Source organism: Magnolia sinica, chromosome 13 (assembly GCF_029962835.1).
Source record: "Magnolia sinica isolate HGM2019 chromosome 13, MsV1, whole genome shotgun sequence".
NCBI lineage: Eukaryota > Viridiplantae > Streptophyta > Magnoliopsida > Magnoliales > Magnoliaceae > Magnolia > Magnolia sinica.
The window spans coordinates 18,845,330-18,862,044 of NC_080585.1; the positions used below are offsets into that span (position 1 = coordinate 18,845,330).

The 16,715-nt window shown below is 39.4% G+C and overlaps 1 protein-coding gene across 1 annotated transcript; it reads right to left on the bottom strand.

Annotated features, from left to right (window-relative positions):
* Positions 1-2,474: 2,474 nt before the first annotated feature.
* LOC131223074 (pentatricopeptide repeat-containing protein At5g25630-like) lies at positions 2,475-12,272 on the bottom strand. The gene is made up of 4 exons (XM_058218361.1): positions 12,147-12,272; positions 8,452-8,640; positions 5,185-6,096; positions 2,475-3,758 (listed from the first exon to the last, which is right to left on the bottom strand). Exons 2-4 carry the CDS (start codon positions 8,554-8,556, stop codon positions 2,865-2,867), a joined length of 1,911 nt encoding a protein of 636 aa, XP_058074344.1. The 5' UTR covers positions 8,557-8,640; positions 12,147-12,272; the 3' UTR covers positions 2,475-2,864.
* Positions 12,273-16,715: the final 4,443 nt, after the last annotated feature.

A 16,715-nucleotide genomic window follows, 5' to 3' on the forward strand; every position in this document is an offset into this window, starting at 1 on the left:
AGCCCAATTTTGTCCATAACCAATCTAGCCATAGACGGCTAATTATGATATGGATTTCGAAATGAGCATGGCAATTGTTATGGAAAAAACTAACACGTGTGCGCCATGAGGCGATGCTTGGCTAATAACAAGACGGGCTTCCTAAACTTATCAATATACTGACCACCTGAGAAGCCAAGCTGAGCCGGTCAAGCTTGGAACTCGACAATAAAACTCATTGACCTGACCACCTCGACCTAATCATCCCGACCTCAACCTCGGAAGAGAAATGTCTGGCGAGAATCCTGCATCGTACCGGACCAAGATTGATCCGACGAGATCCCAGTTGAAAATCATGCCAACCGAGTTGGAGTCAGGGATATTCTTGGAAGCAGATTTCTACTCCAATGTAGACTCTTCCAGCGTATCTAACAGATATACTGAGATACACAAGCTACCTAAAAAACTTATAAATACGCCCCCCACCTTGGTGAAATGTAGGCACATAAATCATAACTCCAGCCACACCCTCTCTAGGTTCATCTACCTGACATTGGAGGGTACCCGGCCACAACTGGCAACCCCATTACCCTTTGTTCTCAAGGGTGCAGCTACTCAGTAGCCTACAGCTGAAGCTGCGGGTTCAACAAAATCTGAGTGATAACCGTAATTATCATGCATTCGAGCTGTGGGGTCCACCTTGATACGCAAGTTTCATCCAGACTGTCCATCAGATGCACGCCAGTATGTAAAGCCTAGATCCCAAATTCCAGCCTGATCCATGATTTAGACGGCAAGGAGAGATCCGAACTCATCTACCAATTGCCTATCCATTTTGCCCATATCAGCTTCTTAAAAAAAATTAAAAAAATTAAAAAAAAAAAGCCTTTCAACCCATATTTGCCTATCTCAGCTTAACTCACCACCAGTCACCAATTCAACGAGTCTTGTCAAGTCAGGACCGAGTCATGCTTATGGCCGAGTTTCATAGTGACCGAATTCAGTAGAACCATTGCATCTATGGGAGGCAGAACCAGACCTAAAGACAGCAACCCAGTCATGTACACCCCGATTCAACAAATATTGCTGGACCAACCTTCATAGAGAGATGGGCCAATTGATACTGAGGACTATCTGTTGTGAACCATGGCACCATTGTGGGGCAGAACTAGTCCTAAAGAGATTGTCCTGGTTGTGCTCGGTCCATGCTCAGCATCATAGCGGCTTCATCACCAATTCAACGAGTCTTGTCAAGTCAGGACCGAGTCATGCTTATGGCCGAGTTTCATAGTGACCGACTCCAATTCAGTAGAACCATTGCATCTATGTGAGGCAGAACCAGACCTAAAGACAGCAACCCAGTCATGTACGCCCCGATTCAACAAATATTGCTGGACCAACCTTCATAGTAAGTTCTACACTCGACCTTTTACGTATCTAGTTTGTCGAGAGGTAACGATTTATTGTTTTTCTTGCTTTTTGCCACCTTAAGACTAACAATGTGTACATCCACAGAGGTAATTCCAGGTAAATAGGTAATAACTATTTACCGCTGTGTTTCTGGTCGAATTTACAAGGTGATTTGGCCGCCACCTTTCATTTATAGCACTCCTCACCTCACCTGATGAAAAAAGAAGTTAAATTGTGGGGCCCACTTTGATGTTTTTGTATTATCCATACCGTCCATCCCTTTAGCCAAATCATTTTAGGGCATGAACCAAAAAAATATGCAGATCCAAAGATAAAGTGGACCACACTACTGGAAACAATGGTAATTGAACTCCTACCATTGAAAGCTTTTTGAAGACTCTGAAAGTTTTCAATCAAACTGATATTTTTGTTTCCACTTTATCCATGACTGTGTGACCTTATGAATAGGTGTGGATAACTCATATATATCATGGTGGGGCCCACATTTAAATCAGTGATAAAAACGTTTGTATGGACCGATTTTCGAAACGTAATTCCTGGGACTTTCAAATAGGTGTAGTAAGCAATAATCAGGTAATTCCGTGTGTATTTACCAGGGTTCTTGCTTTTTGCCACCTTAAGACTAACAATGTGTACATCCAAGGTTGGTGGCAGTGGTTTGTGAAGGTTACATGTGCCACAAATGGAATCTTCCATCGGGACGTTGTGAAAAGGACATCCCACATTGCATCAGAATGATTTGGATGGTTCTTCCAATGGACCCCACAATGGATTGGCCAAATCCCAAAACTAGCTCTGATTGGACAATCCTAACCATCTGATCAGAATTTCCCTTGTTGAACATGGACCCTTGCTCCACATTTTCTTAAAATTACATTTACAAGCCACCGATCAAATGCCTACTATTCAATCGAGCAATTTTGGCCAATGGTCAATCCATGGTGGGGGTGCTGGTTAAACAACCAGCTTCATGTTGACACCATGCAGGTGGGCCCAATAGGCTTAAGAGTAAGATACAAATATGTCAACCTACAAGCTATTCCACAGTATCACAAGAACACCCATTAAAAGACTAAGCAAGAGAAACTTTTCTATTTCCAATTGAATGGGATTTGAACAGTATCATAAGCTTGAGGAATTTCAGTAGAGTTTTCATGAAGAAATGAGAGGAATCTTCTGTTGTTTTATACAATGCATTTTTAACAAAAGGGAATGATGACATATTATAAACCGACCTGCACAAGGAGCAAGCCCATATGTTGGAGTCTGCAATATTCAGATAGCGCTTTGCACTACCACCTTCATGAACAGAAGCTTGTTACATCGGACAGCCGGGCTTCTCCCAAAAAACCATACTGCGTAAAGCTCTACAACCCAAAATGGTGTGGGGCCCACTAAATTCTTCAAAAGTATAAGCCCAAATCAAGATAGCAGTCAGGCTGCTGCCGGTTGCCTCAGTTCAGGAAGACCACCCTACATGAATTTACAATCTGCCCGTGTATCCCAAGCTGCAATTGGGACTGCTTACGGCAGATGATCGGTGGTTTCTGACCGATTTTGGAATTGTGCATGTGGAACATGGATTTCGTAGCAGCTGACAAGCTCTCCGATGAGAGGTCCGTATCTCTCCACACCCTTCTGCTTCTCTTCATCATGTTGGCTGACCCGTTTTGATCACTCAAAACACCAGATATCTGCAATAGATTGGAATATGAAGCGTTTAGAGTCGGCTTTTGATAAAAGCCTTCGAAGCTCTCCGTTGGAGTCTCTTCTTTGGCATCTAGCAGAGTGGATGTCTGTTGATCATCTCTGGTATCCAAAACTCTACCAGCCTCATTTGCCAACCCAACAGCCCGCCATGCATCTGCAACAAGCTGGATACAGTTCTTCTCAGGTGGGACCCCTGCAGCTTCCATCATCTGAATCATCTTTTCAGCTTTCCATGGCTGTTTCGCTTCTCCGTATCCCCATATCAGCGTCTCAAAGGTCTTTAGATTAGGAGATACACCGCATTGGCACATCATGTTGTAAACCTTCATTGCATTTTCCATCTTGGCAGCACTGCACCAACCACTGATTATGGTTGTGAAGATCACGACATTGGGTTGCACACCCAGTTCATCCATGGTCATCAAAAGGGCCTGAGCTTTCTCGGGTTCTCGTGCACGCACGTACCCTTTGGCGAGAATGCTGTATGCCTGGGTATCGGGCTCTATGCCTGCCTCCACCATGTCATCAAAGATCTCCCTGCATCTCACCAAGAGTCCGGCTGTGCTCCATGCATTCATTATGGTGCTGAATGTGATCACGTCCGGTTTGATCCCATATTCTTCCATCAATGTTAGAACCTGTTCCGTTACACCATACAATCAAAATCAGTGCAGCTCGATTGAACTATAATCTTCTATGAAAATAGAGGCAATCTAAAAGATAGGTGAGTGCATCAGGGTCAGATATGGATGCAAGGCATCAAACATGGAAATGCCAAAAATCATATAAATGTCATGGAGTTGCATGATACAATCTAAATATATATTATTATATGAATATTAGGCCATTTTTGGAAACCATGGATTCCATGACAAACAATGAGAAAGGAAAAGGGTTTTCCTTTGATATGATGATTTGTGTTGTTTGGATGGCAAAGGAAAAGGTGGGTTCCACCTAGCAATCATTACACTTTTTCATAATTTGGACTTCTGGCACAAGAAACTAGGTGAGTATTGTGAGAGGAATATGAGATTTCCACTGGCTATCTAACCAAGAAATCTAAATTGGAATCCATGTTTCAATAGTTCTCATGGAAATCATCATTGGATAATTATTGTTTTTCCTTTCTTTTACATTGGATTCCACATCCTAACATGCTGTTAGTTTCTATAAGAGAAAGGTATAGAAACATATCTTCAATAAAATAAATAGAAATACATTAAAACTACATTATCAGCACATAAATAATGAGGCCGGATCCTCTACAACATTTGTAGAATAAGCATATTCTACAAATACCTAGGGTGATTTCCGAAAAATAGGCTTATACAATCATTAGGTGGCCCACACAAATGGAAAAATGGACAGCCGCCAAAAAACCACCGATTCAGATGGTGGCCCGAGGATTGTTGGATCGATCTGATTTTTTTAGGTGACCCAATTTCATGGTGAGGCAATCCTTTCGGAGTCTTTTGGATGGATTGGATGCCATGAAAACATCAACATGGGCGCCATGAGCAAGGGCCATAGAATAAGCTTATTCTATAAACATTTGTAGAGGATGGACCCCTATAAATAATACTAGTATGAAAAGAGATCAAACTGATGTCATGATAACATGTCAACAAGTGCCAGTACACATGTCAGACAGGGCATTTCTATAAAGCTAAGATGGCAATGTACACTTGTCACCATTTTCTACATGGCAGTGAGTCAGTGACTCATCCACCCTACCTGTCCACATCAGCTGGGACCATCCAAATAGTTGGTGCATTGTGGATGGAAAGCCCAAGAATTAAGTGATCAGAGATCCTAACCATCCCATTGGTGGGCACCAAATGGACTGTCCAATGAAGAAAATGGTTGGAGTTCCAAATTCAACAGTTGATATCAGATGGTTTAGATTGTCTGATCCATATGATTTCAGTATATGCTCCATCAACAATAGGGCCCATGATTTGGAAGGTCATTGAGAGTGTACATTTTACAAAGTGAGTGACACATTCAAAGGGAACCAAGACAACTCAGATGAATAACATTCAGTAATCACTATCGGAAACTAACCTCGTCAACCGCATTTGCATCCATAATGTCAAGAAATCCTTTTATCAGAGAATTGAAAATGACCAAATTCGGCTTCACCCCAAGTTCTTTCATCCTATAAACGAAAGACAAGGCATCTTTCATATTACCCTCCTTACAGTATCCACTGACGATAATGCCGCAAGTGCGCTCATTGGGCCGCATTTTCATATTCTGCATCTCTAGTATCAGCTCCTCCGCTCTACTTGTTTCTCCATTCTGTGAATAAGCTCTAGCCAATGTGTTGTACGAGACAACATCTGGATGTATCCCAGAAGCTACCATCTTATAAACTACATTCCATGCTTCTGTGAGATTCTTCTTATTACACCAGGCTCGGATAAGAATATTGTAAGTCTTGTGATTGGGTTTTACATTTTCCTCACGACACATCAAATCCAGTAGTTTGAGTGACTCTTCAGGTTTACCCGCGTTCCCATATCCTTTCAGTAGAGTGTTGAAAGTGCTGGTTGTCGGTCTACACCCACTCTCCTTCATCTTCCAAAAGGTTTTCATTGCTTCCTCTGCATTCCCAGCCTCGGAGAAGGCGTTGATGATGGCATTGAAGAATATGGAGTCGGGCTTCATCCCATTATCCTCTACCTGTGAAATAAGGGAAGGAACAGACTCAAAGCGCTTTTGGGTTGTCAAGGAAGATAATAGAGTCGTGTATGTGACCAGAGACGGCTTGTGCCCTTCTTCCACTAAGCTGTCGAAAATGGATTGGACTTCGTGTGCTTTCCTTCTTTCTATCAAAACATTCATGATTTTTGTTTTTGAACGAACTGTTTGGCAACTTTCTCCACTCAAGCAGGCAAGGCAGATGGGCTGAGCATGAGAATCTGAAGAACTTGAGATTGGAAATGGTAGGTTCTTTTCATGTTGGGGTTTTTCCTGCGAAGGCAAATCACAGAATTTAGCACTAGAAGTTTTTTTTTTTTTTTTTTTTCAAATTTTTGCTGAAGCATAGTAAGTTCTCAGGGAAGATCCTATACAACAAATTTGCAATGTATTATGATGCAAATCAGTTATATTGGACACATTAACAATCAAATCATTGATCTGGACAATCCATCCGGTCCAATCCACTCTTCATGTGCCACAGTCAAAGTCAAACCAACTGGATGATCTTAACCATCCAGCCAATGTTATACAAAGGAATGGTCTATAGATCTACCACAACAAACAAATCATCAAAATAGATACCTCATCCAGTGGTCCGCGCCTGAGATGGCCTATGTCTCTCAGCAAACACTTTGATTAATATGATCAGTAGCTTAGGAAACGAAAAATTATGTTATAACAAAATGGTCCATAACCATTTGGAACTTAGGAACACTCAATTGGTGCCACATTGCATGGTGATCCATCAAGAGTGGATCCAACTGGATGGTCCAGATCAATGACTTGGGCTCCAAATGTGCCTGTCACAACTCATTTGTGCCACAATAAGGTGCAACCTGGTTGCATCAGATCGTTATCCACTATATATAATGCAAGAAGCAATTAGTTTTAGGAGACTCATGGCCTTTGAGATTCTACAGGACATTCCTCTTCCCTCTCCACAAGTGCATCTCCCCCTATCTATCTCTCCCACGTGCGTTGCATGTGCCGGTTTCTCTAGTAAAGTTGTAACCAACATTCAAAAACTCAGACCTGACTCAAAATCTTGTCTGTCAATATTTGAATTCAATTCAGCAGTGCTAATGAAGAGTTTGCTGATTCTTTTAATGATCAGTCAAGTTGATCATTGTCTTGGTTGAATTTTATCAAGAGGTTTTGACATATAACATAGCAGCCACCACTAGGCTGCCCAATAGATGCTTTCCCCCCCTGGTGTTGTTGGTGGTTGATGTATATTCCGGTTGGGCAGACAAAGTTTCTGCTCTTTGGGGGGGGGGGGGGGGTGGTTTGGGTGTTGTGTTTGGTACTTTAGTTTGATTCCTCTTGTTTCTCTGTTTTTTTGCTTTTGTTTTTGTTTTTTTTTTTTTTTTTTCTTCATGTTTGTTGTCTTTTGTCTTTGTTTCTTCGTTTTTTGTTGGCCTTTGGCCCTAATAAATGCTTCATCTTTCAAAAAAAAATAAAAATAAAATTTAACACCCTCCTTTCTACATTTTTGCAAATAACACCTTCCATTTTCCATATTCGGTCCCGAATTACCCAGCGGTTAACATCCGTCGGCAAAACATGACAGAACCATGTCAGAGACTCTAGTTAACTGTTGACCATTGGGAAAAAAAATAAAAAACTTTTTATCACTGGTTTGGGAGAGTGTAGGGTTTGGGTTCAGGAGAAGAGAACCAAGAGAGGTTAGGGTTGGGGATGGGGTTTTAAGGATTTGGCAGAGGGATCGTATTGTTATTTTTTAAAATGATTTTGATGACCTAACTACGGTTAGTTTTTCCACCCAAAAAATTAACGGCAGGGTGGCTTTTTACCATATTTGGAGATAGAAGGAATCATTTGGGAAAGCGCATTAGTGAGGGTTTTATTTGGCTTTAGGCCAAAAGGGAAGGTAGCATATGTCAAAATCTCTTTTAATAAATCAGAGTTCTGTTTTGATACTTCTAGCATCCTAGCTAACCAACCAAAGTGATTTCTGAGTCTATACGTATTTTTTTGTCCAGTGCTCATAACATGGGACGTCTGTAGGATAATTGAGCCAACCACTGTCCAACCATGAATGATAACGATAAAACCAACCGTTGGCAGTAAATGGAAACTAAAATCTGACTGAAATGTCCCATAGAAATTGATCAAACTTAGAAAAATATAGGAAAGGGAAGGGGTGGTAATTTCCTTCAACTTTTTGGGATACCATGCAATGTTCAAACACTTGGACTCTAGAAACCAGTCTTTTGATTGCCAGCTTCAAGATGGAAGAGCCAACAGAAACCTTGAAAATTTTGTAACAATGTTAGAGTTTCAACTTTGTACGGCTGGCAATGGGATGGGACCAGGCAGAGAAAAACCATCTTCCAAAAAGGAGCAGCCAGATAAGCCCACAAAGCAAAATTCAACATAGGGCCTAACTCCAACCCTGCTCATTGCCACCCTAACCATTTGGGGTCCAACCCAAACCAAATCAACTTGACCCGAGTAACAAAAACAATCAGCAGATCTTTGAACATTGATACCATGACCTCAAACCAAGTCACTCACTGGTATTAAAATTGTAGCAGTTTATAAACTAGAAATCCATAGCACACATAATGAACCATCTAAACAAATGACTAACATGGATAATACCTTGACCAGTGATGCTTCATCCCATACTTTATTGCTCATACTTGTTATGCCTTGATCTTTGGTCTCAGTATCCGAATCAGACCCCTGCTTATCAAACGCTGCCATGTCTTCCACCCTACCAAAATCCTGTTGGCCACTTCCAATCAACCTTGCTGCTGTAAGCAGTTCTTAGATTTTGGACCAATTGACCTGAAAAAGATCAGATTCACAGAAGTTCAAAACTCTCCAATCCATTCCAAGCAACACAGAAGTAAAATATAATATAACAGCTAATTTCTACCTGTGAACAAAATTTTAGAGATCTTTTCTTTTGAAGAATAACCTATTAGTAGTCCATTCCAATATCAATCCCTCAACCATCAACAAAACCAAGAATCAGAAGAAACCAATCAAACCCCCATATTACGTATTTTTCATTGCATCATATTCATTGATCACTTTTTAAATAATCAATCACATTGCTCGATTTCAATCAATTCGACGAGATTGTAAACAACCTATGTAATAGACTAGTAGATAGTGCTTGATTGTAATCAAGTTATGTAATAGTCTAGTACATTGTGCTTGTTGGAGTTTTGTGCTCTCATTGCAGGTCCCCAATCCAGATAAAGGGGGGTCACATTAGGTTGGCAGCTAGCATCAAACTTATGCCATAAATTTCATCATGAATCCAACCAATATGACATTCCAAACTCATGCTAGTGTGTCCCTTGTAAGCAATGCACCGCATTAGAAACCGGGTGTAATGACAAATAAGCAAGGGTTGGCCAGGGCGTCCCCTAGACGCGCTGAAACAACAACTAGACCTTGCACTATAGACCAAGAACTGTGATGGTTAGGACTCCAAAAGGGCAAGGGGAAGGCCCAAAAGGATGTGGATGGAGGTAGTATGAAAAGACTCGATAACCTAGGGTCTAATGAAGGCCTGGCCTTGATAGAGTGGAATGGTAGAACAAGATTCATGTCGCCAACCCCAAGAAATTGGTATAAGGCTTAGATGACGATGATGATGATTGCTTGATTTCAATGCTTGAAAAGTAGAAGAAATGGGATTTGGGTATGGAATCAAGTCAATATTTCAAGCAAGAGACAAACAGTAAATATTGAAGTCACCAACCTTGTTTAAGTTGAAAGTCATTTTAGTGCTGACAACAAGAAAAACTTAACAGGCCCACTAAAGCCCCATCTTGATATTATTATTATTCCAAAGAAATAATAGAGAGGCAGGTGAAGGATGGAATCCCTAAGGCTCGACTTCAGAGTGTGTGGACTGGGAAGCCTATAGACTAGTGGCCAAGGTACTCACTCAAAAGAAGGCATTGAAATCACAAAGAGATGTTTTCCCCAGTCTCTGAGAAGGATTCATTCTAAATCATTACAACATTGGTGGTTCATTATATCTTGGAGGTACATCAAACAGATGTGAGAACAACTTTATGAGAGGCTATAAGAGGAAGTCTACACAAATAAAGTTAAAAGGCTTCTTGAAAGAAGGAAAGAAACACACATGTGCAAGCTTAAGAAGTCTATATCCAGACTTAAACAAGCTTCCCGATGACAGTATTTTAAGTTCAACAACATCATGACTTCATTTGGATTCAAAGAAAACACTATAGATCGGTTTATATATACATACGTACATATAGACAGATATTTGAAAGGTGGTGAGAGCAAGATTATCTTTCTTCCTAATAGTGATTTCAATCTGTTGCACAAAACCAAATCGCTTCTTGAGGAGACCTTAGAAATGAAAGATATGGTTAAGGCAACCAGTTTAATTTACATCAAGATAGTATGAGAAGGTTCCAATAGATTCAGACCCCTTCACCAAAGGAGTAGCACCAAAGACAAGTGTTATTAGAATTCTGAATCGTACAATTCATATCATACTGCATGGGTGTACGATTCAAATCGTACACCCAAAACGCAAATCCTAAATAATTGTGCAATTATCATACGAATGGTATTGAATCGTATGATAATCTTATCGAATCATACAATAATCCTATCAAATCATATGAGAATCATAGAGCATAGAATTTTTATTTTTATTTTGAAAGATGAGAATATTATTGAAAACAAAATGCAAAGAGAACATAGGCAGCAAGACAGAGACCCGGAGAAAAAAAAACTAAAAAATTAAAAAACTAAAAACTAAAAAGAAAAACAAGAAGAGAGAAACTAAATACAAATTTTCTTTTTATTCAAATTTTCTTCTTTCTTTGTACCCTTTTGCTTATAAAACATGAAAAAGGCACTCCCCTATTAAAGTACTTATATGTTTTTTAAGGTAAATTTTTTCAAAGACAACAAAAGAAAGCAAAGGAAAAAGACAAGAATCCTTTACTATCATGATATGTAAACCATATGCATTTTCTCAATTTATAATATAATGATATGTATTACTTTTTTGGTACATGTTGATTGGAAATGGATGATTGATGATTTTATTTTTTTTTGTATCGTTTTCTGATTCAATTTTTTCATATGTTTTTTTTTTATTATTTTTTAAGAAATCAGAAAAAATCTTACAATTTGCAAATCAATATGGTTCAACCCCTCTTACAATTAATGATACAATAACAATTTTGACAACATTGCCAAAGACCTATAAGGAACATGTAAAAAAAAAAAAAAAAAGGGTCTGTGGATAATTTCTTGTGCATATGGTTATTGGGATTAATGTTTATTGTTATTAGACACTACATGGGTGTTTGTCTTTGCAGTATTTCAAGTTCAAGAACTCAGTAACAAGCAATCAAGGAAAAGTAAAGGCAGAAAAAATACTAAAGTTACAACCACTATCCACTTGTAAATCAAAAGCTAAAGAAGTGCAGGCATCATGAAATCCAAGCATTGCTAGAAACCAATCAAAACCCCGTCTGGGTATGTGTTTTTGCATCATATGAAGCTTAATTTCTTCATACAGACCACAAAAAGAAGCAGAAAATCTGAAATTACAAGAAAAACACACATGAAAATCAAAATCAAAAGAGTAGACACCAAAAAATCCACGAAACCAATCATTTCAAGGTCAAGAACTCAATACCAAGCAAGGAAAAAAAAACAGAAAAAATATTAAAATTACAACCAGTGTCCACTTGTAAATCAAAAGCTAAAGAAGTGCAGGCATCATGAAATCCAAGCATTGCTAGAAACCAATCCAAAACCCCATCTGGGTATCTGTTTTTGCGTCATATCAAGCTTCGTTTCTTCGTACAGACCCCAAAAAGAAGCAGAAAAAATGAAATTACCAGAAAAACACACACAGATCAAGATCTAAAGAAGAGTAGACATTAAAAAAAAATTAAATTAAATTAAATTGAAATCCAAGAAACCAATAAAATAATCCAAGAAACCAATCATTCCAAGTTCAAGAACTCAGTACCAAAAAAAAAAACTAAAATTACAACCAGTATCCACTTGTAAATCAAAAGGTAAAGAAGTGCAGACATCATGAAATCAGCATTGCTAGAAACCCATCAAAACCCCATCTGGGTATCCATTTTTACATCATATCAAGCTTAATTTCTTCGTACAGACCACAAAAAGAAGCAGAAAAACTGGAATTACCAGAAAAACACATGAAATCCAAAATCTAAAGAAGTGCGAACATCCAAAAAAAAAAAAAAAAAATCCAAGAACTACAAGCAACCAATCCAATAACCTCAAGTCTCCGGGAAAACTTAAATTACTTTAGGAAAATGACGGCACATGTCCCTCCTCTTCTGCCGCAATTGTAGAGAGAGAAGGAGAGAGAGTGGCAGACGTTCTTTTACATTGAATGTGGAGTCTTATCCACTTGTAATCAGAAAAATAAAAATAAAAATAAAAATGAGGCTGGCAAAAAGAAAAAAAAACAGTAGTCCTCTCCAGTCTCTCTCTTACGTAGGACTGTTTAGTACTCCACTGATACACATGAAAATATAGTCCTTTCACTCATCCACCGTACGAAAATCTCTTCCTCGTGATCGGAACGGTACATCTATCATGGAGAACCTTTATGGATGGACCAAAGTTATTTCATTCTGGATAGTTTTTTTCTTACTACTTATGAAATGGAAACGATTACTGCACGTTTTTAAAGGTTATTTCTCATCTTTCTATAATTTAGTTGATGGATTTTGCATTAAATAGGCTTTTATTCGTAGGATCTACAAGATGAGCGGTTCAGATCTTGGAATACAGGCAAGGTAGAGTTTGTTTACATTTTGAAGGAAGCGTCTAGGGACTGAAGTACGGCGGTCCTGCGACTATCGATCTTTTCCCCTGCCTTTTGTGTGTTCGGAGTCGTTCGTGTTGATTCCCGGTTGAAATGTAGCCAACTGCAAGTGATAGGAGCCGTTCATTGAAAACTAGCACCACCACTGATATTCGTAGTCCTTAAATCAATCTGATACGGTAGAGCTGGAAGAACCACTATAGGGTAGACCTCTCTCTTCCTAGTACACGTGGCGTGAGGATGTGTCGATCAGGTCCGTGCATCTAGTGGGCCCTATCATGGACGGCTTATCTTTCAAAACTACACATATTGGTCGCTTTTTTTCAGCTTCCCCAAACCTCAGTGTATGGTTTGACCATTGACACCATTGTTTTGATGACCAACAATCGGACGGTTAATATCATCCGAGTCCCTTTTTCTGTAGTGTCATTTGTATTTTGCACCTTTTGTCATGCACATTAGAAGTATAACTAAATGGCCGGTAACAAATGACCAGACACATATATTATAAGAGATGCTGTGCAATAAACCATATGATTGAAGGCCTACGTGTGGAGTGCTCCTCCAGAAATGACCACACGGAGCTAGTAGAGCTGTGCATTGAGTCTAGTTGGATCGAGTTATGCCTAACTCGACTTGATCTGGTTTTAAAATAGGCCTGGCCTGAATTCAACCCAACTTAGTACCAAGTCCAGTATGCTTGACCTGATCAGAGTCCAGGTTTGGCCTGGACTAATCGGGACCGATTCCAACCCAGTCAAAAGTATCAAATCAACATATGATGGAGGGGGAGGGGGAGGGGGAGGGGGAGGGTGGTGATGGTGGTGGGTGGCTTCCGGGGCTTGGAAGAGTAGAATGAGGGAGGGAGGGAGTTTGGGATTTAGTCGGGGTTGGGGTTGGGGTCAGGTGCAGCAGGTACAGTTAGAGTACTTTGAAATTATGATTTTATTATTATTATTATTATATATCTGAATTCGAGTTGAGTCAGCTTTCAAATCAAGTCAAGTTTGACCAAATCTAGTTTCGAGTTGAATTATGAGGTAACTCGGGCTCCATTCAATTTGTGTTCGGATTGGACGAAACTTACTCAGCTCAAACCCACTCATGACCCATTCGGTTTGGGTCAAGTCAGGTCTAAACCAGTTAGACAAGTAGAGTTAGGCAAGCCAAGTCGTCTCATACCCAACTCTATAGAAACATTGGTTCATTTTTGAAATATATAGGAGAATATTGCCTTTAATCTAGCTTCAAAATGCTGGCATTTTGGTGCGCCATTGCTCTGACTTGGATATTAATTTGTTTGAGCCTGACTTGACCAATTGGGTCTATTCAAAAATTTTATTTTGCCTAGGTCAGGCCTAGCCCATTAAGAGCCCTAGCCATCGCTAGAGAGGTTTAATGATTTGCTTTTAAGCCAACTTATTTAGAAGGCACGAGAGCCTAGAAATCTACCACTTGTTGGTTTCTCCATCTCCACTCACTAGCAAACCTTATTTACGTAGCTGATCCTCCCACACCATAAGCTATTATTGCTCCAACCCCAAAATCAAAAGTAAAATTGCTCCAACTCCAGTTGTTATTTGAGTTTGGTTTGATAGTCATGTGGCACCTTTCTATTATGGAAAGAAGTCGTCCATAATAGAAAGGCTTTCAAAAGCAATTAAAGCTTGACCAGCCGCCAAAGGAGCATTTGGATCATAAGTTACTCAAATTTCTTATGCCTTGAGTAGCTTATCTTGATTTTTACCTATTAAACTGAAGTAATTATGTAACTTTAAATAAATAAATAAATAAAAACTACTTATAATTAATCATAAATTGAATTTACATATGTCAAATAAGTTAAGTAGATAAGGTAACTTATTTTGAACACCACCAAATAAGTTACTTTTTAACTTGTGTTAAGTAATTGAGTTATATTTTTTACTTAAGTTAGTTTAGGAAATATTATAGTATAAGTAATTTATAAGCTAAAAGCTAATTACCTTAATAAGTTATTTTTTAAAATTTTCTATACTTCTCTTTCATGGTCCCTGTCCAAGGAGGCTTTCTCTCAATGTACATATCAAAAGAGGTCCCACATAGAGGACTATCTACAGTAGAGGTGGGCCTTACATGGTGGATAGTCCACATAAAAGGTGGACCCCACATGATGGATGACCCCGTATTAATGTGAGTCCACATATGGATGGTCACATCGAAGATCAATCCATACTAATAAAAGGCCAACATCTAAAGCGGGCATCTTCTTTTTTTTCTTTTTTTTTACTTTTTTGTTAGCTTGTTAGTACACATCCATTGCCAGTACACACTCCACAGTTAGCGACCCCCACCACGGAGTTGATACCAAGACCTCAATGGTGAAACAAGGTATCTTCACTCAGTCTAAAAGCATGTTGATGTGATGGATGACCCACTTCAAATGTGGGGCCTACATGATGGATGATTCATATTAAAGGTGGGCTCCACATGATGGGTGGTGGACGTTGAAGTTGGGCCTCACAAGGTGGATAACCCATATTGAGGCGGGCTCACATATGGGTCCACATCATAGGTCGGCTTCTGATGATGAATGACCAACATCCAAGGCAAGCCCTAAACCATTGAAAGCGGGGCACTCATGATGGATGGTCCATGTCAAAGTTGGGCTCCACATGATGGGGTTAATAATGTGGGCCCCACGTGATAGATGATCCACATCAACATGGGCCCCACGTGATGAACAATCCACATCAAAGGTCGACACCAATGATGAGTGACCCATATCCAAGGCAGGCTTTGCATGATGGACGCCCACATCAAAGGTGGGGCCCATATGATGGACGGTCCACATCAAATGTGCACTCCACATGATGGGCGGTGGATATTGAAGGTGGGTCTCATATGATGGATGATAAAATTGATGGTGGGCCTTGCATGATGGATAACTAACATCAAAGAAGGGCCCTACATAATGAACAGTGCACATAAAAGGTTAGTGTCTAATGATGAATGGCCTACATCCAAGGTAGCTCCCACGTGATGGACAACCCACATCAAGGTGGGGCCAACACAATGAACATTCCACATCAAAGGTTGACCCCAAATGATAGCTAGTGGATGTAAGGGGGACCAAACATGCTTAAGTAATAATTACTTATGATGTCGGAAGCCACATGCTTTTTTGTAGTTTTTGGACGGTAAGTATGTTATTTATCAAACATAATTATCTACTTAATAAGTAGAAACCAAAATAAGCAACTTATGTCATAAATAGCTTATCTTGACTAACTTACTGTCCAAAGGTACAAACGGCATTAGATGTTTCTCCTTAGGAAGCTGCAAGTAAAGCTTTAAAAGAATAGTTGGAAGAATCTTATAAAAGGATGATACCTAATCTTCGTAATATTAATGTCCGCACATGCTCGGATGTTCCATTGAAGTAACATAAATAGAAAGTAAAAACATGACATGCTAACTAATACCATTGTTTGTGATTATATCCGATGCTAGGAATGTTGGCTTGGTGAGTCGCTCGGTGGCGTGGGCAGTAAACAAATAGAGATGATAAGGTGGCATTGAAGATTCAAAATATGATTGAGCCATCTTTCTAATGTATACATGAGGTGATGTCTAAGTCGGATTTGCCCATATAGGTCCGCACTTACGAAAGGTCCTGCTACGAATGGTTTGTCTCAAAATTCATATTAGATAGACCTATCCATCTTATCATATGAATACAACATCTCATGATATGCTTAAATCACCGTACATGCCATTTCATTTTTGTTATCCTTATCCTCATATGTCACTGTACTCACCTAATAAATATAGGAAATGCTTGTGTAGATCATGGAGGTAAATCCAGCCCATCAATCACAATCAAAGATTAGGCTGATTGAAAATTTAGACCACTGCTAAAATTATACCTAAAAATCTCTACATTCAGATGTCGTGCGAACCCATTGGGTTTATGGAACAATGTGATTTTTGTGTAATTCTTTCATCCTAATGTGGGATTGAATGTTATGGAATTGTATTAGATGGAATTAACACTATTATT